Source organism: Coturnix japonica, chromosome 19, assembly GCF_054131305.1.
Source record: "Coturnix japonica strain WE chromosome 19, WE-NBRP24, whole genome shotgun sequence".
Lineage (NCBI taxonomy): Eukaryota > Metazoa > Chordata > Aves > Galliformes > Phasianidae > Coturnix > Coturnix japonica.
Window position 1 is genome coordinate 2324939 of NC_140681.1, and position 23148 is coordinate 2348086.

General features: G+C 52.1%; 3 protein-coding genes across 7 annotated transcripts in view; all 3 read left to right on the plus strand.

The window, feature by feature from the left end:
• Nucleotides 1-2666, plus strand: part of LOC146757762 (uncharacterized) — a 74996-nt gene extending 72330 nt beyond the window's left edge. For all 5 annotated transcript variants that reach the window (XM_085520080.1, XM_085520074.1, XM_085520077.1 and 2 more), the window contains 2 exons: nucleotides 1492-1744; nucleotides 2105-2666. The gene's annotated coding sequence lies outside the window, so the exon portion shown is untranslated. The remainder of the gene's footprint in view (nucleotides 1-1491; nucleotides 1745-2104) is intronic.
• A 675-nt stretch (nucleotides 2667-3341) lies between these two features.
• LOC146757763 (uncharacterized) lies at nucleotides 3342-12731 on the plus strand. The gene is made up of 4 exons (XM_085520092.1): nucleotides 3342-5544; nucleotides 6461-6623; nucleotides 11557-11809; nucleotides 12170-12731. Exon 1 carries the CDS (start codon nucleotides 3628-3630, stop codon nucleotides 4492-4494), a length of 867 nt encoding a protein of 288 aa, XP_085376218.1. The 5' UTR covers nucleotides 3342-3627; the 3' UTR covers nucleotides 4495-5544; nucleotides 6461-6623; nucleotides 11557-11809; nucleotides 12170-12731.
• A 675-nt stretch (nucleotides 12732-13406) lies between these two features.
• On the plus strand, nucleotides 13407-22729 carry LOC146757764 (uncharacterized). Its single transcript, XM_085520107.1, has 4 exons — nucleotides 13407-15603; nucleotides 16520-16682; nucleotides 21555-21807; nucleotides 22168-22729. The coding sequence occupies exon 1, from the start codon at nucleotides 13693-13695 to the stop codon at nucleotides 14551-14553; it is 861 nt and encodes a 286-aa protein (XP_085376233.1). The 5' UTR covers nucleotides 13407-13692; the 3' UTR covers nucleotides 14554-15603; nucleotides 16520-16682; nucleotides 21555-21807; nucleotides 22168-22729.
• The last annotated feature ends 419 nt before the right edge of the window (nucleotides 22730-23148 follow it).

The window sequence follows — 23148 nt, forward strand, 5'->3', positions numbered from 1 at the left end:
CTGGAATTCCAATTCAGTCAGAGGTCTTAATTGTAGGTAAGGGTTGAATCCGCCGAGGTGCCGCACAAGGAGAGGCGCTGGGTGCGACTATGGAAAGCAGAGCTTGTGTGTCCCAGTAGGCAGGCGTAGTCAGGTCCCCTTTGGAGCCTGCCGTTGTTGGTGCTCAGCTCAGGAGCCCCATCAGGAGCTGCTGCGTGCTGCGTCTGTGTCACGGACTTATCTAGATCAATATGATTGACTGATCAATCTATGATCTCCAGATGATGTTATGATGTGAAATACCAATAGAAAAAAATACAAAACCACAACAGTATGGCAGCCCAAAAAGATTCCCTTGTGGAAGAAGGGGGAGGGTGAAGGAGGGTGAAGGAGGCCGAGGGCCCTTTACTTGGGGCCGGCTCGTCTGTGCCCTCTTGCTGGCCAGAGAGAAGGGCTGCCCGCTGGGCACAGGGAGCACCTTGTAGCTCCCGTACCATGCCCTGCCCTCCAGCCCCCTCCTCATCCTATGTGGAACTCCAGTGCCAGCAGTGCGGCCGCCATTTTAGAACCCTCTCCATGTCACCATGGTCACCGTTGCCGCATGCCTCTGACAGTTGTGGCAGTTAACAGCCATGCCTGCTGCAAAGAGGGCGAGGGTTGAAGTTTCTGGTGGGAGGATGGAGCTGGGGGCCCTAGGAGTCAGAAGGAGGAGGGGGCCCGCCATGACCATCAGGCAGAGGAGGGGTAAGAGAGCCATTATCCATCATGCCTGGACCAGCCCTGTGACCACCACCCATGTGGAGCCTATGGAGGTGGATCCCCCTCCGGAGGAACCGATGGAGGTGGATCCCCCTCCAGAGGAGCCCATGGACGTGGATCCGCCCGCGACATAGCTGGCCTGGCACCACACCACCGTGCCAGGCCCCGCGTTGGCATGGTCACAGCTTCACCATCGCTGGTCCAGGCACTCGGCTCCTTTCCTGCTGCGCGGCCCCTGCCCCCAGCATTAGCTGGGTGGCATTATTTAACATCTTCTGCTCCTCCACCTTGTTGCTCCTCTGGTTCTGTGGGCCCCCAGTTCCATCTTCCCCCTGTTAGGTTAGGTGTTTGTTATGTTCTTTGTTTTGATGGTAGTGTTAGGTTAGTGTTAGTGTTCAGTTTAGTTTTAGTGTTAGGGATAGGTTCCTGTTCGTTTTTTAGAGTTAGGCATAGGTTCCTGTTTGTTCTTTAGGGTTAGGTATAGGTTTTTGTTGTTATTTTAGAGTTAGGTATAGGTTTTTGTTGTTATTTTAGAGTTAGGTATAGGTTTCTGTTGTTATTTTAGAGTTAGGCATAGGTTAGTGTTCGTACTTGCAGTCAGGCATTGGCTGTTACACTCAAGTAAAAGTAACCGCTGCTCCTTGGGTAAGCATGCAGCTGGTTGCTCACCCCGAGCAATGAGTGCGACTGCCCTGACAGTTTGATGACATCTGCGATGAACTGAATTTCCCTCTTGGGACTTTTCCTTTGCAGAACATGGAGGAGCAGAGCGTGAGTGGGCTGAGAAATGGAGCTGGGACTCAGGAGAGCAACACGTGGCTGTGTCCCAGAGCTCCCAAAGTGTGGCCATTGCAAGGTAGGAGTGCCTTACCGAAAGCGTTGTTCAAGCACAGCTCCTGGCACTGTCTGCAACAGATCCGCTCTCTGCGTGCTTTCTTTCAGTCGCTGGTGTTGTGCAGCACAGCCACGGCACGGCCCTCAGTGCGTACGCGAGGAGCGTGAAAAGGTAGGTGGTGAATTTTCATCTTGCTAACGCTAGGATTAGGAATGGTGAGCATTCCTAAAAGAGTGGCCACAAAGGTGTGATCTGCCTCGGGGAGAAGTTGATTCTCGCCTCTTCAGCTTTTCCCTTCTTTTCTGTCCACCTGTCCTTTCCAGCTCCTCCTCCCCTCAGCTGCAAGTGGGGCAGTGCTCGAGTGTGAGGACTCTTCCTTGGCATGCGGTAACAGACAATGCAGATGTGACTTTTGTGTCCTTCCTTGTTCTTGGGTTTGTAGCCCAGGGATATCTTGCGAGCAGCTCTCTAAGTCAGACTGTGCTGGCAGCGTGCGTGAGTGAAATAGTGCCTCTTTTTTCCCTCTTGCAGCAAGCTTGCCGAGGCAAGGCAAGCGCTACTCAGCTGAGGAAGAAAGCCGAGAAGGAAAGCAGAAAGCAACGATGAGGGCTTGAGCAAGAAGCTACAAAGGACAGCAGAACCACCTGCAACGCTTCCTCGGAGGTGGCACCAAGAGCTGCTGACTCAACAGCCCAGTTTACTGGCACAGCCGTGCTTTCCCTGTCATGGACGGTGGAGATGATGGAAGTGAACTGGACAGGAAGGACTTGTGCTGCGTTAGAAGCAATGAGGGCTTCACATAGGCAGGACTTGGTGTATGGCAAGAGCTGGAGACGCTGCGTTCCTTCAGGGTGTGTCTCTTGAGGTCCAGGCCTGGTGTAGGGTTAGGTTGAAATAGGGCTGGCTGGGACTGGAGAGGGAGGAGGTGACGTAGCCCCGGGGTTTGGCTTCTCCTTGGGTCTGACTGGAGGCTGAGTGACTGATTGCTAAGCGGCAATCCTGGGCACTGGGGTTTCATTTTGGGGTGTGGGCGGGGCAATAAATAGAAGCCAAATCTTCTTGTACGCAATAAAATTGAAGCGAACTTTCTAAACCTGGTGCTGCCTCTTTCAGTAGCTGGTCAGAACGTCCCTCGCTCGGGCTGGCAATCGCAGGGCGATGAAGCGGTCGGCTTCACGTCTCTCCCTTGACATGGTGCAGTGCAGGTTTTCCCCCGTTTCCTTGTTGGTCTTCCCAACCTGTGGCCTTTCAGCCAACCCGTAAGTGCTGGTGACAGGCTGTGAGCATCTCCTTGCTCTCTGAGGACTGACAGAAAGAAACCAGAGGAGGGGAAGCAGCCCGGCAGGAAGAAGGGTGTCCCGTGCTCAGCCCCTTGAGTTGGCCTCTCTTCCCTGAGGGCTCTTTCAGCTTCTGATGGATGCACCGTGTGTTGCTGTTTGCCCTGGGAAGCCCAGCTGCACGCTGGCAGCCGTGGCCTGTGCATCAGCCTCCCCTTGAGGTCCAAGGAGTTGTTTGTTTTTATGTATTCACTATTGGTGTGGCATTTTGTTGTTTTGTTCTGCTTTGAGATCAAGGGGTAATTTAACACCGTTGGAAGTCATTGGGGTTCAGGAGTAGCACATGTAGAATTTTGATCATGCAGCAAGTTGTGATTTCTACTGTGTTAAAGAACTGGCACACACATATACGCCTGCAGCCGGAGCTTGATTGACTCTCGTCAATACGGCCTTCCAAAGCCCGGCCCTGGGGAGTTGTCCAAAAATTTTCCAACCTTTTGTATTACCTAAGTTTATTTTAAACAGACAAGGAGGAGTAATCTCTTAAAGGCTTTTTTAAAGGCATTGGACTAGGTTTTGATTATCACGTCTCAGGAAGCTTCTGCATTCCACCTAGTGCTAATGTGATACATCAAGAGCAGATGACACAAGAGATTCAGGCCTTGCTGCCAGTCTTTTACGAATCAGAACTTTGTTTCATGTTGCCAGATATTGTGGTTTCCTTTTCAGGGGATTCCTTTGCTGTATAATAAGAAGGCCGAGGGCATCCTGGCCTGCATGGGAAACAGTGTTGCCAGCAGGAGCAGAGAGGTGATTGTCCCCCTGTTGTCAGCACTGATGAGGCCGCAGCTCGAGTGCTGTGTTCAGTTTTGGGCCCCTCAGTGCAAGAAAGACATCGAGGCCCTGGAACGCGTTCAGAGGAGGGCAACAAAGCTGGTGAGGGGTCTGGAGCACAGGCCGTATGAGGAGCGGCTGAGGGAGCTGGGATTGTTCAGCCTGGAGAAGAGGAGGCTCAGGGGAGACCTCATTGCTCTCTCTAACTTCCTGAAGGGAGGCTGTAGTGAGCTGGGGCTCGGCCTCTTCTCTCGTGTCATTAATGATAGGACCAGAGGGAATGGCTTCAAGCTGCGACAGGGGAGATTCAGGCTGGACACTACGAGGTATTACTGCTCAGAAAGGGTGGCCAGGCACTGGAATGGACACAGGGAGGTGGTGAAGGGAAGGGGACGAGGGCGAGGAAGGAAGGAAGGGAAGGGGAAGGTAAAGGAAGGAAAGCGAGAGGAAAGACACGAAATGAGACGTGAATTTTGGGTCCTTTTCCGGCAGCCGCCCCCCCCCAACAGGCCCCAGCCCGGCCTGAGCCACGTGACAGTGCCAGTGCCAGTGCCAGTGACAGGAAGTGCTTCCTGCAGGCGGCGGAGAGCACTTCCGGGCCATGGCGGCATGGCGGCCATGAGCGGGGCCGGGAGGAGCGGGCTCTGTGCTGCGAACGGGGTCGGGCCTCGGGGCGGGGGCACGGAGGGGCTGTCGGGGGAGGAGCTCGCGGCGCTGCCGGCACCCAGAGGCGGCTCCCGGGCGGCTCCACGGTCTCGCTGTGCTGCGGAGTCACCCGGCCGGCCCCAAAAGCCTGGAGGCAGAGCCTGAGCCGGCCCCGGCCCGGATCGTGTGGTGCGGCTCCGGCCGTGCTGGGCTGTGCGGCAGGAAGATGACTTGCGGAATCAAACTCTATAACCCAAAGATGGGTTCTAAAGCAGGTATGTTTATTCCAGCGTTGCGCAGCGCCGGGTGCAAGCGGGAGAGCTCCACCAAACTTGCACACCGTAAGGAGAAAAGTGTGTTACAGATATAGGTTAAGCTAATACGTAATCAATAGTCTCCTCCTCAGTTTGATTACATATTCATTACATTCCCTAGGACCCCATTCCCCGCGACCCTTGCCGTTGTTTTGGGGTGAAATTCTTCTTCTGTTTTCTTCTTGGTGTTATCTGCTGGTATCGTTCTCCCATGTCAGCATCATCTTGCCCGGGGGTATCTAATCCTTCTTCTTGTCAGAGGTCTCCGGACAATTTCTTCTTATCTTTATTGCCCTCTTCTCTGGTTTTATTTTGACTAAGTGTCTGTAATTCCCCCTATCCCTGCACTTTTAAATGTAAACTATCTGCAGTTACCCTTTGTCTCGGATTCTGTGAAGTTCCCCTTTCCCTTTCTATAGCAGAGTGTTACCTTGCCTCCATTTCAGTCTTTGGGTCCCCAGGGAGGCTCTCCCTGGGGGTGTCCCGATTCGAAGGCAGGATTCAATCCCGCCGCAGCCCGTCCATGGCAGGCAAACGCTTCTCTCCTCTGCTCTTGGGACTCAGCAGTGCCAGGGGTTTCACAGTGCGCGTGTTGCAGTGGCTGGCAGCCTCCGTGTGTTTTTCTATTGCATACAGGATCCCATGGTGGAGCCGCGTTAGAAGCAGACGTTGGTGTCTTGTGGCAGGAGCAAGGGCAGTGGAAGCGCTGCCCAGGGCAGGGCGGTGGTGACTGCCATGAGAGCGGAGGTCTGATGCCATCTGCGAGGGATGGGATTTGCATCCGGTGGCTTTTCCGTTGCAGAATGTCCAGCAGCAGAGCGTGAGTGGCCGTGAAATGAAGCTGGGCCCCAGGAGAGCCGCCTGGAGCTGCGTCACGAGCTTCGTGCGTGGCCAGCGCAAGGTAGGTGTGCCTTACTGTAAGCGTGCGCTGAAGCAGTGTTGGTTAAGCACGGCTCACTCCTCTGTCTGCAACAGATGGGCTTTCTGCGCGCTTTATTGCTGTGGCCGTAGAATTCCCTCTTTCTTACCATCTGATCTGTGAAGGCTTTTGTGTGGGAAGGTTTTGAGGAATGAGGGAGTAGAAATTGCTTTAGTCACGAGTCATCTGGAAAGGTTTCACAGAAACGGTGACATTTGCAGAAGGAACGTATTGGCATTGGCAGTTGTGCCAAATACTCACTGGGATGGAGAGGAGGGAGTACCTGCAGAAGACCGTTCTCTTCTGGTTTTGAGGAAGCCGGGCAGAGCTCAGATTGCAGCTTAAGCAATGTTCTTTTGTCACACTCTGTGTCCTGTGTTGCGTTCTCTCCTTTCGATTCCAGTTCTCCTGACAGGTTAGGCTTGAATTCAGCATAATATCTGCTTCTCCCTGGGTTCAGGTTCTTTGGGTCTCCTGCCTGCTTTTCTCCCTTTTCTTAATGGAGAGTGGAGTTTCTACCACAGAGCAAAGTTTCGTGATTGACAGAAACAAATATGGAACATATTAGATGAACACAGCTCTGCATTTTTTTCTTCCTCCGAACAGCAAGGGACTCCTGTGCTCTCATTAATATCATCAGTGAGTAGATGCTGCCTTCTGCTGGAGCCTAAAATGCTTTCTGCAGTTGAGTGGTTGGAAACATAGGGTTTTAACTTAAAATTGTTTGCGCAGGGTGAAGGTTGGGAATACAATTAGAATACAGTTACACAGTGCTCTATCCCCAGCACTTTCCATCATTTTTCTTAACACAGCTTACGGTTCATTTCAAAACAAACTAACAAAGATGAACTTGGGTTAGCGTAGCCTGTTTTAAATGATCCTTCTGTGTCTTTTCCAGGCTGGTAGCAGAATGGAGACTTTCCCGAGGCACTGAGGAACAGACACAAGCTTCTTTTGAAGGCTTCAATGAAATTCTGCCCCAGCAGTATCTGTGGTCTTTTGATGCTAAGGAGCTGGACGTAAAGGATTCTTTGACTATTGCCAGATCCAGGCTGCTACAGGTATGTCACGGTTTAAACTAAAAATCCACCTGCGTCCGTGACAGGGACTGTGGGCCCAGCAGGGGCCCTAGGCCGAAAGGAAAAAAAGTTAATTAGGAAAAGAAAACAGCAGCAACAATCTAAGGAGGCACACTTATTTACTAAATTACTATATCGAAATACAGGATAACACAGTATAATACAATATAATTGAAAATTGAGCTAACGAATCAAGCAAAATAGGAGAGAGAATGAGTCCCGAAACCGAGAGGCCTACTGTAAATCTAGGCGAAACGGTGAAGGCTCCCACACACTCCCCTGAACGCCAGAACTCGAAAGACGTCAGTCTAGCCTGCGACAGAGTTAATATAGTGTCCAGGTCCCGTGACCTCGTGTTGTTCTCTGGGAGATGTACTCTTCTTCTGTAAGTTGCAGATTCAGTAAAATTATTCATGCTTTATATGATGTTATGATGTGGAATACTGATAGCAAAATTACAAAATTATTAAACCATGACAAGGTAATACTTGCATTTCAGTCAGTGTCTGAAGAGCAAAGTTCATTAAGGCTGGCAGTTCTGTTTTCAGGATGTGTGAGAGAAGCCTTATGTATCAGTTAGTATTTGGTTACTGTGTTGGTCTTCACTTTCTTCTTTGCAACCAATTTACACGTTTCTAACGTTAAGATTCTGCCAGCATAAATTTTTTGGCTAACAGTGTTTTTGTAGTCCTTGACAATGTGATTTGCGTGTGTCTAAAGAGTGAGCAACTAGAAAGCAAGGGAGAAAAGAACCAAATATCAGCGGATGGTCAAATTACTGAGTGGAGCAGGTTTTAGCTGCTTTTGGGTTCTCCAAGTTATACTCTACAGCAAAACATCGTATTTCTAGCACAGAATGGTACGGTTAGGTAAAGACAAAGTACGTTGTTAGTTTGAATGTCTAAATACAAATGTTTTCATGAGTGGTATTTCTCTTTTGTGGCCTCTCCACATTTTCTTTGTGAGCGGATGTTATTATTTGCTATGAAAGTTTGAGAGTTTAATATTGAAAACGAGTGTAGTGTGATTGCAGGTGCTTTTAAGTACAGTAGTATTTCAGTACAATAGTCTTGCTGTAGAAGCAAAGTAGTAGGTTGTAGTTTCAATGATTCCATGTGGGTGCCCAGCCCAACGTGGGGATTCCCTTATGAAAGGAGGGGGAGGGTGAAGGAGGCCGAGGGCCCTTTTCTCGGGGCCAGCTCTCTGTGCCCTCTTGCTGGCCGGAGAGAAGGGCTGCCCGCTGGACACAGGGAGTGCCTTGTAGCTCCCGTGCCGTGCCCTGCCCTCCAGCCCCCTCCTCATCCTATGCGGAACACCACTCCCAGCAGCACAGGTGCCATTTTGGAATCTTCCCCATGTCACAGCTGTCACCTTGGTTGCTGCGGCTCCACCCGACTCACTCACCTCTGAGAGTGCTGGGCAGGTAGCAGCCATGTCCAGCACGAAGCGAGGGCGAGAGGAATGTAGTGAGGATTTAAGTGGGGAGAAGGAGCTGGGGGCCCCAGAACCGAAGAGGAGGAGGGTGCCCGCCATAACCATCAAATGGAGGAGGGGGAAAGGAGCCCGTTTCCATCATGCCTGGACCAGCCCTGTGACCACCACCCATGTGGAGCCGATGGAGGTGGATCCCCCTCCGGAGGAACCGATGGAGGTGGATCCCCCTCCAGAGGAGCCCATGGACGTGGATCCGCCCGCGGCATAGCTGGCCTGGCACCACACCACCGTGCCAGGCCCCGCGTTGGCATGGTCACAGCTTCACCATCGCTGGTCCAGGCACTCGGCTCCTTTCCTGCTGCACGGCCCCTGCCCCCAGCATGAGCTGGGTGGCATTATTTAACACCTTCTTCTCCTCCACCTCGTTGCTCCTCCGGTTCTGTGGGCCCCCAGTTCCTTCTTCCCCCTGTTGTAGTTAGGTGTTTGCTCTGTTCTTTGTTTTGATGGTAGTGTTAGGTTAGTGTTAGTGTTCAGTTTAGTTTTAGCGTTAGGGATAGGTTCCTGTTTGTTCTTTAGAGTTAGGCATAGGTTCCTGTTTGTTCTTTAGGGTTAGGTATAGGTTTCTGTTGTTATTTTAGAGTTAGGCGTAGGTTAGTGTTCGTACTTACAGTCAGGCATTGGCTGCTACACTCAAGTAAAAGTAACCGCTGCTCCTGGGTAAGCACACAGTGTTGCCATCAGGGCTCAAGCTCAGGCAGCCAGCTGACCGGGGCAGAATTTGTGTTAGACGCTGCTCAGTGACAACACCCAGAACAAAGTAGCAAGGATGTGAAGTGCAGGAGACTACTTGCGCTTAGCACATTCTGTCTGCTGTAACAGCATTACTCAAAGATTTCTAATCAGGCCAAGATCTTTGTGATGCAGCAGTTTGTTCATTACTGCCATCATGGGCGCACAACCCTACTGGCGAGGAATGGAAGGCCCTATATGCTGGCCCGACCCTACCCGCAGGGAGGTGTGCTCCCTCCCCTGGGCACGGGTCAGGGACATTGCTGGGAGACTTCCCAGTCTGATCTGCCCTTCTGTCTACTATCCCCTGCTGATAGTTCAGGCTGGCAGTGAAGAAGTTAGTAAAAAAAGCCTGAAGGCTATCAAAGATGATTTCAGGGGACTGGGGCGGGTAATCGAAGGAACAGGTGTGCGGGTGGTTATTGCATCTGTACTTTCAGTGGCAGGGAGGGATACTGAGTTGGACCTAAAAACCCACCTCTTAAACAAATGGTTAAAGAGTCGGTGCAGACATAGGAGTCTTGGTGTTTTTCACCATGGGGCAATTTATTTGGCTCCTGGCATGACAGCTACAGACGGAAGCGGCCTGTCTCAAAGGGGTAAGAGGGTTCTAGCTGAGGAACTGTCAGGACCCCACCAAAAACCTGCACCCTGACTTGTAAAATGGTTACACAGATATAGGTACACCTCATACATAGTCAATGATGTAAGAAAGGACACTGGACACACCTTCGTTGGCTCCACAGCCGCAGTCCAACACGGCGGCCAGGCCCGTCGATCCATTCCTTTGCTTGCTGCCAGTTCCCACAGGGAGTCCTCACTCAGACACCTGAAACAACAACGCACACAAACACATCAGGCAAACAACAGACACGCACACAAACACAAAACGCCCTCCTCGGATCCCGCCACTCACCCTTCCTTTGCCAACTTCTCTCGCTCACCTTCAGGGCAGTGCCAGCCCCTTCAACCCGATCACAGAATCACAGAATGACCCGGGTTGGAAGGGACCTCAAGGATCATGAAGCACCAACCCCCGCCTGGCTGCGGGGCTGTGGCAGCCGGTGTGGCTGGGTGCAGCACGTGGGCATGTGGGAGGGCCTGCAGCAGGGATGTGGGGTGTAATCAGAGTGACTGGAATTCCAATTCAGTCAGAGGTCTTAATTGTAGGTAAGGGTTGAATCCGCCGAGGTGCCGCACAAGGAGAGGCGCTGGGTGCGACTATGGAAAGCAGAGCTTGTGTGTCCCAGTAGGCAGGCGTAGTCAGGTCCCCTTTGGAGCCTGCCGTTGTTGGTGCTCAGCTCAGGAGCCCCATCAGGAGCTGCTGCGTGCTGCGTCTGTGTCACGGACTTATCTAGATCAATATGATTGACTGATCAATCTATGATCTCCAGATGATGTTATGATGTGAAATACCAATAGAAAAAAATACAAAACCACAACAGTATGGCAGCCCAAAAAGATTCCCTTGTGGAAGAAGGGGGAGGGTGAAGGAGGGTGAAGGAGGCCGAGGGCCCTTTACTTGGGGCCGGCTCGTCTGTGCCCTCTTGCTGGCCAGAGAGAAGGGCTGCCCGCTGGGCACAGGGAGCACCTTGTAGCTCCCGTACCATGCCCTGCCCTCCAGCCCCCTCCTCATCCTATGTGGAACTCCAGTGCCAGCAGTGCGGCCGCCATTTTAGAACCCTCTCCATGTCACCATGGTCACCGTTGCCGCATGCCTCTGACAGTTGTGGCAGTTAACAGCCATGCCTGCTGCAAAGAGGGCGAGGGTTGAAGTTTCTGGTGGGAGGATGGAGCTGGGGGCCCTAGGAGTCAGAAGGAGGAGGGGGCCCGCCATGACCATCAGGCAGAGGAGGGGTAAGAGAGCCATTATCCATCATGCCTGGACCAGCCCTGTGACCACCACCCATGTGGAGCCGATGGAGGTGGATCCCCCTCCGGAGGAACCAATGGAGGTGGATCCCCCTCCGGAGGAACCGATGGAGGTGGATCCCCCTCCGGAGGAACCGATGGAGGTGGATCCCCCTCCAGAGGAGCCCATGGACGTGGATCCGCCCGCGGCATAGCTGGCCTGGCACCACACCACCGTGCCAGGCCCCGCGTTGGCATGGTCACAGCTTCACCATCGCTGGTCCAGGCACTCGGCTCCTTTCCTGCTGCGCGGCCCCTGCCCCCAGCATTAGCTGGGTGGCATTATTTAACATCTTCTGCTCCTCCACCTTGTTGCTCCTCTGGTTCTGTGGGCCCCCAGTTCCATCTTCCCCCTGTTAGGTTAGGTGTTTGTTATGTTCTTTTTTGTTGATGGTAGTGTTAAGTTAGTGTTAGTGTTAGTGTTCAGTTTAGTTTTAGTGTTAGGGATAGGTTCCTGTTCGTTTTTTAGAGTTAGGCATAGGTTCCTGTTTGTTCTTTAGGGTTAGGTATAGGTTTTTGTTGTTATTTTAGAGTTAGGTATAGGTTTTTGTTGTTATTTTAGAGTTAGGTATAGGTTTCTGTTGTTATTTTAGAGTTAGGCATAGGTTAGTGTTCGTACTTGCAGTCAGGCATTGGCTGTTACACTCAAGTAAAAGTAACCGCTGCTCCTTGGGTAAGCATGCAGCTGGTTGCTCACCCCGAGCAATGAGTGCGACTGCCCTGACAGTTTGATGACATCTGCGATGAACTGAATTTCCCTCTTGGGACTTTTCCTTTGCAGAACATGGAGGAGCAGAGCGTGAGTGGGCTGAGAAATGGAGCTGGGACTCAGGAGAGCAACACGTGGCTGTGTCCCAGAGCTCCCAAAGTGTGGCCATTGCAAGGTAGGAGTGCCTTACCGAAAGCGTTGTTCAAGCACAGCTCCTGGCACTGTCTGCAACAGATCCGCTCTCTGCGTGCTTTCTTTCAGTCGCTGGTGTTGTGCAGCACAGCCACGGCACGGCCCTCAGTGCGTACGCGAGGAGCGTGAAAAGGTAGGTGGTGAATTTTCATCTTGCTAACGCTAGGATTAGGAATGGTGAGCATTCCTAAAAGAGTGGCCACAAAGGTGTGATCTGCCTCGGGGAGAAGTTGATTCTCGCCTCTTCAGCTTTTCCCTTCTTTTCTGTCCACCTGTCCTTTCCAGCTCCTCCTCCCCTCAGCTGCAAGTGGGGCAGTGCTCGAGTGTGAGGACTCTTCCTTGGCATGCGGTAACAGACAATGCAGATGTGACTTTTGTGTCCTTCCTTGTTCTTGGGTTCGTAGCCCAGGGATATCTTGCGAGCAGCTCTCTAAGTCAGACTGTGCTGGCAGCGTGCGTGAGTGAAATAGTGCCTCTTTTTTCCCTCTTGCAGCAAGCTTGCCGAGGCAAGGCAAGCGCTACTCAGCTGAGGAAGAAAGCCGAGAAGGAAAGCAGAAAGCAACGATAAGGGCTTGAGCAAGAAGCTACAAAGGACAGCAGAACCACCTGCAACGCTTCCTCGGAGGTGGCACCAAGAGCTGCTGACTCAACAGCCCAGTTTACTGGCACAGCCGTGCTTTCCCTGTCATGGACGGTGGAGATGATGGAAGTGAACTGGACAGGAAGGACTTGTGCTGCGTTAGAAGCAATGAGGGCTTCACATAGGCAGGACTTGGTGTATGGCAAGAGCTGGAGACGCTGCGTTCCTTCAGGGTGTGTCTCTTGAGGTCCAGGCCTGGTGTAGGGTTAGGTTGAAATAGGGCTGGCTGGGACTGGAGAGGGAGGAGGTGACGTAGCCCCGGGGTTTGGCTTCTCCTTGGGTCTTACTGGAGGCTGAGTGACTGATTGCTAAGCGGCAATCCTGGGCACTGGGGTTTCATTTTGGGGTGTGGGCGGGGCAATAAATAGAAGCCAAATCTTCTTGTACGCAATAAAATTGAAGCGAACTTTCTAAACCTGGTGCTGCCTCTTTCAGTAGCTGGTCAGAACGTCCCTCGCTCGGGCTGGCAATCGCAGGGCGATGAAGCGGTCGGCTTCACGTCTCTCCCTTGACATGGTGCAGTGCAGGTTTTCCCCCGTTTCCTTGTTGGTCTTCCCAACCTGTGGCCTTTCAGCCAACCCGTAAGTGCTGGTGACAGGCTGTGAGCATCTCCTTGCTCTCTGAGGACTGACAGAAAGAAACCAGAGGAGGGGAAGCAGCCCGGCAGGAAGAAGGGTGTCCCGTGCTCAGCCCCTTGAGTTGGCCTCTCTTCCCTGAGGGCTCTTTCAGCTTCTGATGGATGCACCGTGTGTTGCTGTTTGCCCTGGGAAGCCCAGCTGCACGCTGGCAGCCGTGGCCTGTGCATCAGCCTCCCCTTGAGGCCCAAGGAGTTGTTTGTTTTTATGTATTCACTATTGGTGTGGCATTTTGTTGTTTTGTTCTGCTTTGAGATCAAGGGGTAATTTAACACCGTTGGAAGTCATTGGGGTTCAGGAGTAGCACATGTAGAATTTTGATCATGCAGCAAGTTGTGATTTCTACTGTGTTAAAGAACTGGCACACACATATACGCCTGCAGCCGGAGCTTGATTGACTCTCGTCAATACGGCCTTCCAAAGCCCGGCCCTGGGGAGTTGTCCAAAAATTTTCCAACCTTTTGTATTACCTAAGTTTATTTTAAACAGACAAGGAGGAGTAATCTCTTAAAGGCTTTTTTAAAGGCATTGGACTAGGTTTTGATTATCACGTCTCAGGAAGCTTCTGCATTCCACCTAGTGCTAATGTGATACATCAAGAGCAGATGACACAAGAGATTCAGGCCTTGCTGCCAGTCTTTTACGGATCAGAACTTTGTTTCATGTTGCCAGATATTGTGGTTTCCTTTTCAGGGGATTCCTTTGCTGTATAATAAGAAGGCCGAGGGCATCCTGGCCTGCATGGGAAACAGTGTTGCCAGCAGGAGCAGAGAGGTGATTGTCCCCCTGTTGTCAGCACTGATGAGGCCGCAGCTCGAGTGCTGTGTTCAGTTTTGGGCCCCTCAGTGCAAGAAAGACATCGAGGCCCTGGAACGCGTTCAGAGGAGGGCAACAAAGCTGGTGAGGGGTCTGGAGCACAGGCCGTATGAGGAGCGGCTGAGGGAGCTGGGATTGTTCAGCCTGGAGAAGAGGAGGCTCAGGGGAGACCTCATTGCTCTCTCTAACTTCCTGAAGGGAGGCTGTAGTGAGCTGGGGCTCGGCCTCTTCTCTCGTGTCATTAATGATAGGACCAGAGGGAATGGCTTCAAGCTGCGACAGGGGAGATTCAGGCTGGACACTACGAGGTATTACTGCTCAGAAAGGGTGGCCAGGCACTGGAATGGACACAGGGAGGTGGTGAAGGGAAGGGGACGAGGGCGAGGAAGGAAGGAAGGGAAGGGGAAGGTAAAGGAAGGAAAGCGAGAGGAAAGACACGAAATGAGACGTGAATTTTGGGTCCTTTTCCGGCAGCCGCCCCCCCCCAACAGGCCCCAGCCCGGCCTGAGCCACGTGACAGTGCCAGTGCCAGTGACAGGAAGTGCTTCCTGCAGGCGGCGGAGAGCACTTCCGGGCCATGGCGGCATGGCGGCCATGAGCGGGGCCGGGAGGAGCGGGCTCTGTGCTGCGAACGGGGTCGGGCCTCGGTGCGGGGGCACGGAGGGGCTGTCGGGGGAGGAGCTCGCGGCGCTGCCGGCACCCAGAGGCGGCTCCCGGGCGGCTCCACGGTCTCGCTGTGCTGCGGAGTCACCCGGCCGGCCCCAAAAGCCTGGAGGCAGAGCCTGAGCCGGCCCCGGCCCGGATCGTGTGGTGCGGCTCCGGCCGTGCTGGGCTGTGCGGCAGGAAGATGACTTGCGGAATCAAACTCTATAACCCAAAGATGGGTTCTAAAGCAGGTATGTTTATTCCAGCGTTGCGCAGCGCCGGGTGCAAGCGGGAGAGCTCCACCAAACTTGCACACCGTAAGGAGAAAAGTGTGTTACAGATATAGGTTAAGCTAATACGTAATCAATAGTCTCCTCCTCAGTTTGATTACATATTCATTACATTCCCTAGGACCCCATTCCCCGCGACCCTTGCCGTTGTTTTGGGGTGAAATTCTTCTTCTGTTTTCTTCTTGGTGTTATCTGCTGCTATCGTTCTCCCATGTCAGCATCATCTTGCCCGGGGGTATCTAATCCTTCTTCTTGTCAGAGGTCTCCGGACAATTTCTTCTTATCTTTATTGCCCTCTTCTCTGGTTTTATTTTGACTAAGTGTCTGTAATTCCCCCTATCCCTGCACTTTTAAATGTAAACTATCTGCAGTTACCCTTTGTCTCGGATTCTGTGAAGTTCCCCTTTCCCTTTCTATAGCAAAGTGTTACCTTGCCTCCATTTCAGTCTTTGGGTCCCCAGGGAGGCTCTCTCTGGGGGTGTCCCGATTCGAAGGCAGGATTCAATCCCGCCGCAGCCCGTCCATGGCAGGCAAACGCTTCTCTCCTCTGCTCTTGGGACTCAGCAGTGCCAGGGGTTTCACAGCGCGCGTGTTGCAGTGGCTGGCAGCCTCCGTGTGTTTTTCTGTTGCATACAGGATCCCATGGTGGAGCCGCGTTAGAAGCAGACGTTGGTGTCTTGTGGCAGGAGCAAGGGCAGTGGAAGCGCTGCCCAGGGCAGGGCGGTGGTGACTGCCATGAGAGCGGAGGTCTGATGCCATCTGCGAGGGATGGGATTTGCATCCGGTGGCTTTTCCGTTGCAGAATGTCCAGCAGCAGAGCGTGAGTGGCCGTGAAATGAAGCTGGGCCCCAGGAGAGCCGCCTGGAGCTGCGTCACGAGCTTCGTGCGTGGCCAGCGCAAGGTAGGTGTGCCTTACTGTAAGCGTGCGCTGAAGCAGTGTTGGTTAAGCACGGCTCACTCCTCTGTCTGCAACAGATGGGCTTTCTGCGCGCTTTATTGCTGTGGCCGTAGAATTCCCTCTTTCTTACCATCTGATCTGTGAAGGCTTTTGTGTGGGAAGGTTTTGAGGAATGAGGGAGTAGAAATTGCTTTAGTCACGAGTCATCTGGAAAGGTTTCACAGAAACGGTGACATTTGCAGAAGGAACGTATTGGCATTGGCAGTTGTGCCAAATACTCACTGGGATGGAGAGGAGGGAGTACCTGCAGAAGACCGTTCTCTTCTGGTTTTGAGGAAGCCGGGCAGAGCTCAGATTGCAGCTTAAGCAATGTTCTTTTGTCACACTCTGTGTCCTGTGTTGCGTTCTCTCCTTTCGATTCCAGTTCTCCTGACAGGTTAGGCTTGAATTCAGCATAATATCTGCTTCTCCCTGGGTTCAGGTTCTTTGGGTCTCCTGCCTGCTTTTCTCCCTTTTCTTAATGGAGAGTGGAGTTTCTACCACAGAGCAAAGTTTCGTGATTGACAGAAACAAATATGGAACATATTAGATGAACACAGCTCTGCATTTTTTTCTTCCTCCGAACAGCAAGGGACTCCTGTGCTCTCATTAATATCATCAGTGAGTAGATGCTGCCTTCTGCTGGAGCCTAAAATGCTTTCTGCAGTTGAGTGGTTGGAAACATAGGGTTTTAACTTAAAATTGTTTGCGCAGGGTGAAGGTTGGGAATACAATTAGAATACAGTTACACAGTGTTCTATCCCCAGCACTTTCCATCATTTTTCTTAACACAGCTTACGGTTCATTTCAAAACAAACTAACAAAGATGAACTTGGGTTAGCGTAGCCTGTTTTAAATGATCCTTCTGTGTCTTTTCCAGGCTGGTAGCAGAATGGAGACTTTCCCGAGGCACTGAGGAACAGACACAAGCTTCTTTTGAAGGCTTCAATGAAATTCTGCCCCAGCAGTATCTGTGGTCTTTTGATGCTAAGGAGCTGGACGTAAAGGATTCTTTGACTATTGCCAGATCCAGGCTGCTACAGGTATGTCACGGTTTAAACTAAAAATCCACCTGCGTCCGTGACAGGGACTGTGGGCCCAGCAGGGGCCCTAGGCCGAAAGGAAAAAAAGTTAATTAGGAAAAGAAAACAGCAGCAACAATCTAAGGAGGCACACTTATTTACTAAATTACTATATCGAAATACAGGATAACACAGTATAATACAATATAATTGAAAATTGAGCTAACGAATCAAGCAAAATAGGAGAGAGAATGAGTCCCGAAACCGAGAGGCCTACTGTAAATCTAGGCGAAACGGTGAAGGCTCCCACACACTCCCCTGAACGCCAGAACTCGAAAGACGTCAGTCTAGCCTGCGACAGAGTTAATATAGTGTCCAGGTCCCGTGACCTCGTGTTGTTCTCTGGGAGATGTACTCTTCTTCTGTAAGTTGCAGATTCAGTAAAACTATTCATGCTTTATATGATGTTATGATGTGGAATACTGATAGCAAAATTACAAAATTATTAAACCATGACAAGGTAATACTTGCATTTCAGTCAGTGTCTGAAGAGCAAAGTTCATTAAGGCTGGCGGTTCTGTTTTCAGGATGTGTGAGAGAAGCCTTATGTATCAGTTAGTATTTGGTTACTGTGTTGGTCTTCACTTTCTTCTTTGCAACCAATTTACACGTTTCTAACGTTAAGATTCTGCCAGCATAAATTTTTTGGCTAACAGTGTTTTTGTAGTCCTTGACAATGTGATTTGCGTGTGTCTAAAGAGTGAGCAACTAGAAAGCAAGGGAGCAAAGAACCAAATATCAGCGGATGGTCAAATTACTGAGTGGAGCAGGTTTTAGCTGCTTTTGGGTTCTCCAAGTTATACTCTACAGCAAAACATCGTATTTCTAGCACAGAATGGTACGGTTAGGTAAAGACAAAGTACGTTGTTAGTTTGAATGTCTAAATACAAATGTTTTCATGAGTGGTATTTCTCTTTTGTGGCCTCTCCACATTTTCTTTGTGAGCGGATGTTATTATTTGCTATGAAAGTTTGAGAGTTTAATATTAAAAACGAGTGTAGTGTGATTGCAGGTGCTTTTAAGTACAGTAGTATTTCAGTACAATAGTCTTGCTGTAGAAGCAAAGTAGTAGGTTGTAGTTTCAATGATTCCATGTGGGTGCCCAGCCCAAAGTGGGGATTCCCTTATGAAAGGAGGGGGAGGGTGAAGGAGGCCGAGGGCCCTTTTCTCGGGGCCAGCTCTCTGTGCCCTCTTGCTGGCCGGAGAGAAGGGCTGCCCGCTGGACACAGGGAGTGCCTTGTAGCTCCCGTGCCGTGCCCTGCCCTCCAGCCCCCTCCTCATCCTATGCGGAACACCACTCCCAGCAGCACAGGTGCCATTTTGGAATCTTCCCCATGTCACAGCTGTCACCTTGGTTGCTGCGGCTCCACCCGACTCACTCACCTCTGAGAGTGCTGGGCAGGTAGCAGCCATGTCCAGCACGAAGCGAGGGCGAGAGGAATGTAGTGAGGATTTAAGTGGGAGAAGGAGCTGGGGGCCCCAGAACCGAAGAGGAGGAGGGTGCCCGCCATAACCATCAAATGGAGGAGGGGGAAAGGAGCCCGTTTCCATCATGCCTGGACCAGCCCTGTGACCACCACCCATGTGGAGCCGATGGAGGTGGATCCCCCTCCGGAGGAACCGATGGAGGTGGATCCCCCTCCAGAGGAGCCCATGGACGTGGATCCGCCCGCGGCATAGCTGGCCTGGCACCACACCACCGTGGTCATGGTCATGACCGTTGGCATGGTCACAGCTTCACCATCGCTGGTCCAGGCACTCGGCTCCTTTCCTGCTGCGTGGCCCCTGCCCCCAGCATGAGCTGGGTGGCATTATTTAACATCTTCTTCTCCTCCACCTCGTTGCTCCTCCGGTTCTGTGGGCCCCCAGTTCCTTCTTCCCCCTGTTGTAGTTAGGTGTTTGCTCTGTTCTTTGTTTTGATGGTTGTGTTAGGTTAGTGTTAGTGTTCAGTTTAGTTTTAGCGTTAGGGATAGGTTCCTGTTTGTTCTTTAGAGTTAGGCATAGGTTCCTGTTTGTTCTTTAGGGTTAGGTATAGGTTTCTGTTGTTATTTTAGAGTTAGGCATAGGTTAGTGTTCGTACTTACAGTCAGGCATTGGCTGCTACACTCAAGTAAAAGTAACCGCTGCTCCTGGGTAAGCACACAGTGTTGCCATCAGGGCTCAAGCTCAGGCAGCCAGCTGACCGGGGCAGAATTTGTGTTAGACGCTGCTCAGTGACAACACCCAGAACAAAGTAGCAAGGATGTGAAGTGCAGGAGACTACTTGCGCTTAGCACATTCTGTCTGCTGTAACAGCATTACTCAAAGATTTCTAATCAGGCCAAGATCTTTGTGATGCAGCAGTTTGTTCATTACTGCCATCATGGGCGCACAACCCTACTGGCGAGGAATGGAAGGCCCTATATGCTGGCCCGACCCTACCCGCAGGGAGGTGTGCTCCCTCCCCTGGGCACGGGTCAGGGACATTGCTGGGAGACTTCCCAGTCTGATCTGCCCTTCTGTCTACTATCCCCTGCTGATAGTTCAGGCTGGCAGTGAAGAAGTTAGTAAAAAAAGCCTGAAGGCTATCAAAGATGATTTCAGGGGACTGGGGCGGGTAATCGAAGGAACAGGTGTGCGGGTGGTTATTGCATCTGTACTTTCAGTGGCAGGGAGGGATACTGAGTTGGACCTAAAAACCCACCTCTTAAACAAATGGTTAAAGAGTCGGTGCAGACATAGGAGTCTTGGTGTTTTTCACCATGGGGCAATTTATTTGGCTCCTGGCATGACAGCTACAGACGGAAGCGGCCTGTCTCAAAGGGGTAAGAGGGTTCTAGCTGAGGAACTGTCAGGACCCCACCAAAAACCTGCACCCTGACTTGTAAAATGGTTACACAGATATAGGTACACCTCATACATAGTCAATGATGTAAGGAAGGACACTGGACACACCTTCGTTGGCTCCACAGCCGCAGTCCAACACGGCGGCCAGGCCCGTCGATCCATTCCTTTGCTTGCTGCCAGTTCCCACAGGGAGTCCTCACTCAGACACCTGAAACAACAACGCACACAAACACATCAGGCAAACAACAGACACGCACACAAACACAAAACGCCCTCCTCGGATCCCGCCACTCACCCTTCCTTTGCCAACTTCTCTCGCTCACCTTCAGGGCAGTGCCAGCCCCTTCAACCCGATCACAGAATCACAGAATGACCCGGGTTGGAAGGGACCTCAAGGATCATGAAGCACCAACCCCCGCCTGGCTGCGGGGCTGTGGCAGCCGGTGTGGCTGGGTGCAGCACGTGGGCATGTGGGAGGGCCTGCAGCAGGGATGTGGGGTGTAATCAGAGTGACTGGAATTCCAATTCAGTCAGAGGTCTTAATTGTAGGTAAGGGTTGAATCCGCCGAGGTGCCGCACAAGGAGAGGCGCTGGGTGCGACTATGGAAAGCAGAGCTTGTGTGTCCCAGGAGGCAGGCGTAGTCAGGTCCCCTTTGGAGCCTGCCGTTGTTGGTGCTCAGCTCAGGAGCCCCATCAGGAGCTGCTGCGTGCTGCGTCTGTGTCACGGACTTATCTAGATCAATATGATTGACTGATCAATCTATGATCTCCAGATGATGTTATGATGTGAAATACCAATAGAAAAAAATACAAAACCACAACAGTATGGCAGCCCAAAAAGATTCCCTTGTGGAAGAAGGGGGAGGGTGAAGGAGGGTGAAGGAGGCCGAGGGCCCTTTACTTGGGGCCGGCTCGTCTGTGCCCTCTTGCTGGCCAGAGAGAAGGGCTGCCCGCTGGGCACAGGGAGCACCTTGTAGCTCCCGTACCATGCCCTGCCCTCCAGCCCCCTCCTCATCCTATGTGGAACTCCAGTGCCAGCAGTGCGGCCGCCATTTTAGAACCCTCTCCATGTCACCATGGTCACCGTTGCCGCATGCCTCTGACAGTTGTGGCAGTTAACAGCCATGCCTGCTGCAAAGAGGGCGAGGGTTGAAGTTTCTGGTGGGAGGATGGAGCTGGGGGCCCTAGGAGTCAGAAGGAGGAGGGGGCCCGCCATGACCATCAGGCAGAGGAGGGGTAAGAGAGCCATTATCCATCATGCCTGGACCAGCCCTGTGACCACCACCCATGTGGAGCCTATGGAGGTGGATCCCCCTCCGGAGGAACCGATGGAGGTGGATCCCCCTCCAGAGGAGCCCATGGACGTGGATCCGCCCGCGGCATAGCTGGCCTGGCACCACACCACCGTGCCAGGCCCCGCGTTGGCATGGTCACAGCTTCACCATCGCTGGTCCAGGCACTCGGCTCCTTTCCTGCTGCGCAGCCCCTGCCCCCAGCATTAGCTGGGTGGCATTATTTAACATCATCTTCTCCTCCACGTTGTTGCTCCTCTGGTTCTGTGGGCCCCCAGTTCCTTCTTGCCCCTGTTAGGTTAGGTGCTTGTTATGTTTTTGTTGATTGTAGTGTTAGATTAGTGTTAGTGTTAGTGTTCAGTTTAGTTTTAGCGTTAGGGATAGGTTCCTGTTCGTTTTTTAGAGTTAGGCATAGGTTCCTGTTTGTTCTTTAGGGTTAGGTATAGGTTTTTGTTGTTATTTTAGAGTTAGGTATAGGTTTTTATTGTTATTTTAGAGTTAGGTATAGGTTTCTGTTGTTATTTTAGAGTTAGGCATAGGTTAGTGTTCGTACTTGCAGTCAGGCATTGGCTGTTACACTCAAGTAAAAGTAACCGCTGCTCCTTGGGTAAGCATGCAGCTGGTTGCTCACCCCGAGCAATGAGTGCGACTGCCCTGACAGTTTGATGACATCTGCGATGAACTGAATTTCCCTCTTGGGACTTTTCCTTTGCAGAACATGGAGGAGCAGAGCGTGAGTGGGCTGAGAAATGGAGCTGGGACTCAGGAGAGCAACACGTGGCTGTGTCCCAGAGCTCCCAAAGTGTGGCCATTGCAAGGTAGGCGTGCCTTACCGTAAGCGTTGTTCAAGCACAGCTCCTGGCACTGTCTGCAACAGATCCGCTCTCTGCGTGCTTTCTTTCAGTCGCTGGTGTTGTGCAGCACAGCCACGGCACGGCCCTCAGTGCGTACGCGAGGAGCGTGAAAAGGTAGGTGGTGAATTTTCATCTTGCTAACGCTAGGATTAGGAATGGTGAGCATTCCTAAAAGAGTGGCCACAAAGGTGTGATCTGCCTCGGGGAGAAGTTGATTCTCGCCTCTTCAGCTTTTCCCTTCTTTTCTGTCCACCTGTCCTTTCCAGCTCCTCCTCCCCTCAGCTGCAAGTGGGGCGGTGCTCGAGTGTGAGGACTCTTCCTTGGCATGCGGTAACAGACAATGCAGATGTGACTTTTGTGTCCTTCCTTGTTCTTGGGTTCGTAGCCCAGGGATATCTTGCGAGCAGCTCTCTAAGTCAGACTGTGCTGGCAGCGTGCGTGAGTGAAATAGTGCCTCTTTTTTCCCTCTTGCAGCAAGCTTGCCGAGGCAAGGCAAGCGCTACTCAGCTGAGGAAGAAAGCCGAGAAGGAAAGCAGAAAGCAACGATGAGGGCTTGAGCAAGAAGCTACAAAGGACAGCAGAACCACCTGCAACGCTTCCTCGGAGGTGGCACCAAGAGCTGCTGACTCAACAGCCCAGTTTACTGGCACAGCCGTGCTTTCCCTGTCATGGACGGTGGAGATGATGGAAGTGAACTGGACAGGAAGGACTTGTGCTGCGTTAGAAGCAATGAGGGCTTCACATAGGCAGGACTTGGTGTATGGCAAGAGCTGGAGACGCTGCGTTCCTTCAGGGTGTGTCTCTTGAGGTCCAGGCCTGGTGTAGGGTTAGGTTGAAATAGGGCTGGCTGGGACTGGAGAGGGAGGAGGTGACGTAGCCCCGGGGTTTGGCTTCTCCTTGGGTCTGACTGGAGGCTGAGTGACTGATTGCTAAGCGGCAATCCTGGGCACTGGGGTTTCATTTTGGGGTGTGGGCGGGGCAATAAATAGAAGCCAAATCTTCTTGTACGCAATAAAATTGAAGCGAACTTTCTAAACCTGGTGCTGCCTCTTTCAGTAGCTGGTCAGAACGTCCCTCGCTCGGGCTGGCAATCGCAGGGCGATGAAGCGGTCGGCTTCACGTCTCTCCCTTGACATGGTGCAGTGCAGGTTTTCCCCCGTTTCCTTGTTGGTCTTCCCAACCTGTGGCCTTTCAGCCAACCCGTAAGTGCTGGTGACAGGCTGTGAGCATCTCCTTGCTCTCTGAGGACTGACAGAAAGAAACCAGAGGAGGGGAAGCAGCCCGGCAGGAAGAAGGGTGTCCCGTGCTCAGCCCCTTGAGTTGGCCTCTCTTCCCTGAGGGCTCTTTCAGCTTCTGATGGATGCACCGTGTGTTGCTGTTTGCCCTGGGAAGCCCAGCTGCACGCTGGCAGCCGTGGCCTGTGCATCAGCCTCCCCTTGAGGCCCAAGGAGTTGT